Source organism: Pygoscelis adeliae, unplaced genomic scaffold (assembly GCF_000699105.1).
Source record: "Pygoscelis adeliae isolate BGI_AS28 unplaced genomic scaffold, ASM69910v1 Scaffold114, whole genome shotgun sequence".
Taxonomy (NCBI): domain Eukaryota; kingdom Metazoa; phylum Chordata; class Aves; order Sphenisciformes; family Spheniscidae; genus Pygoscelis; species Pygoscelis adeliae.
This window is the reverse complement of record NW_008824587.1, coordinates 4,269,071-4,271,370: the sequence shown is the minus strand read 5'-3', so window position 1 is coordinate 4,271,370 and position 2,300 is coordinate 4,269,071. Positions and strand designations below refer to the sequence as shown.

General features: G+C 60.6%; 1 protein-coding gene across 1 annotated transcript in view; it reads right to left on the bottom strand.

Moving 5' to 3' along the window:
* Positions 1 to 1,863, bottom strand: part of ASB6 (ankyrin repeat and SOCS box containing 6) — a 4,007-nt gene extending 2,144 nt beyond the window's left edge. Inside the window, exons 1-4 of the mRNA XM_009322094.1 lie at positions 1,640 to 1,863; positions 1,041 to 1,222; positions 504 to 610; positions 1 to 79 (exon numbers count right to left, since the gene is read on the bottom strand). The exon at positions 1 to 79 is cut by the window's left edge and continues 1 nt beyond it. Coding sequence (XP_009320369.1) covers positions 1 to 79; positions 504 to 610; positions 1,041 to 1,222; positions 1,640 to 1,752 — 481 coding nt within the window. The 5' untranslated portion in view covers positions 1,753 to 1,863. The remainder of the gene's footprint in view (positions 80 to 503; positions 611 to 1,040; positions 1,223 to 1,639) is intronic.
* Between the last annotated feature and the right edge of the window lie 437 nt (positions 1,864 to 2,300).

The following is a 2,300-nucleotide window of genomic DNA, read 5'->3' as shown; positions in this document are numbered from 1 at the left end:
CCAGCTGAAGCAGCCGCTGGAGGCACGGCAACCGCTCAGGCTCCTCGCTGGCCAGATCGAGGGGACTGCTCTCATGGATCTGCACAGAGCAAGAGGAAAAAAAACACTAGTAAGTATTAAAGACTATTTGTGAGTGCCTCCGGAGAGTCACTGCTGAGGCTTCATCACGGCCAACATAAGAGCGTATTTCAACCCATCCCCAAAAACGAAAGTGAGCCTTCCCCGGTGTGTCCACAGGGAGAGGTTTGCCTACCCCAGCCTCCTCCCACCCATCGTTCCACGGCAGAGGCAGGTTGGCTCGGCCAAAGGCAACCTGAACTTCTGCCACAGCATCGGAGCACTACGGACAACAGGCACAGGAGGTCGCCAAGGGGAAGCGGCATGCAAAGCAAAGCCAAGCCCGGGAGGTGGGGAGCAGGGAGGGCTGTCCCCACAGGCCAGTCCCTTGCAGCTAAATCTCAAGGGGGCTCAGCTTGGCCGTGCCCAGGCAGCTAAGCCCGTACCCGGTCTCTGCGGTTGATGTCAGCCCCGTGGCGCACCAGGAGCTCCACCATATCCGGCTGGTTGCGGAGCACTGCGATGTGCAGGGGGGTGTAGTAGGTGACTGGATCTGAGGACAAAAACACAAGAGTCAGAGAGAACTAAGGGCTTCCCCAGAACGGCCCCGACACCTGCCAGAAGTGGAAGGGGGCAGCTGGGGAGGGCCCTGAGAACAGAGTGATGCCCGTGAAAACAGGGCTGTCACAGACACCCCAGGTCCTGCTTTTGCAATGGCTCCATCTCTGGCAAAAGTCCTCAGAGGTTCAAGCTGGCCCCCGAGGCTCTGGCCATCCCCCAGTCCATCCCTGCGGCTGGGTCTGGACAAGGGCTGCCACAAAGCGCACCCACGCTATCCCAGCAGAGTGGGGGTCTGAGCTGGCAGCACCCCCCTCCTCCTGCCCCAGCTGTCTCCGCCTCCCAGGGCAGCTTCTCACCAGCTGGTTCCTCCTGGCCAGCGCGAAGAACAGACCCAGGCCCAGCCCCCTCCTCACCAGCTTTACCTTCAAAGCTGAGGTCAGCTCCGAACTCCAGGAGGATTTCTGCGGCAGGGACGAGCCCCAGCTCGGTGACCTTCAGCAGGGCGTAGCTCACGCCTTCCTGATAAAACGGGGAGTGGGTCTCCCTTTCCAAGACTCGTCTCACGGCTGAGAGCTGGCTCCTGTCGCTGCCCAGGCAGGCAGGGCTTAAGACACACAAAACCAACCAGTTACTCAGCTGAACGGCACACATCTCAGGGGTGTGCAAGGGTCAAAGTAGCACCAGGGAAGAAGAAAACATCCCCAGTCTCCCCTCTTATCTTGTAATCCACCAGGTCTCTAACCTGTTGGCTGTGGGGTTACGCAGCAGCATCAGGGTCACAGCTGAACCCCGGTTTAGGTGTTATTGCCATGGGTCAGGCAGAAAGGGCTGTTCCTGGGGAGCACACGTAGTCCCCGTGTTTGCTCTGCTCCACCCCCACGTTCCCAAAGAACGGCAGCAAGAGGAGGGTCCGTGGGATGAGCTGCTCACCGGGACAGGGGTTTGTTCCCAGCCAGTGCTGTGTCTGACCTCGGCCGCATCACTGAGCGGCCAAAGTGGGCGCTTAGCCCCGTCTAGTTACCTCTCAAGGGCGCTCTGCCTTTCCGCATCCTGTATCGCCAGCAACCCCAAGATCTCGTCTACCAGGGGCTGATACTCGAAGATGATCCTGCGGAAGCCGTGCAGGAAAGGCATCGTGCTCTGCTACGTGCACAGACCGTCCAGGGGCCTCCAGCATGGCACTGGTGTCTTCCCCCCACGCAGGTCTCCGGCGGGCAGACCCCGGTGCTGCCGGGTTTCCAAAGGACTTTTCCCCTCCTTTTAAAACAAATGAGCCTTTCTAGCAGTTTTGCGCTTCAAAAAAAAAAGCACACCACAGCCCTCCTCCCCCCTTACGAAACGAAGGCCAGTGCAGGGATCTCCTCCCACGCGCCACGGAGGTGTGTTCAAATTATCTCCTGCGCGCAGAGCCGCAAATTAAGAGTTATCTGGGCGCAGGAAGAAAACACGCCAGGCGGAGGAGCCCGGGCTCAGGGCAAACCACATTTGCAGAGGCTCTGCCACAAGCCCCCACACGCTGGGGGTGCCGGGGGAGGGCAGCCAGGGCGGAGAGGGGCTGCGAGTGCTCCAGGGCGCCTGCAACCAGCAAACCCCTGCCTGCTTTTTGGGGAGAGAGCAGGGCTGGAGCAGCCCCCGCAGGGCCGGGGGCCTCGTAACCCCCCCACGACCCGCAGGAACCAGTC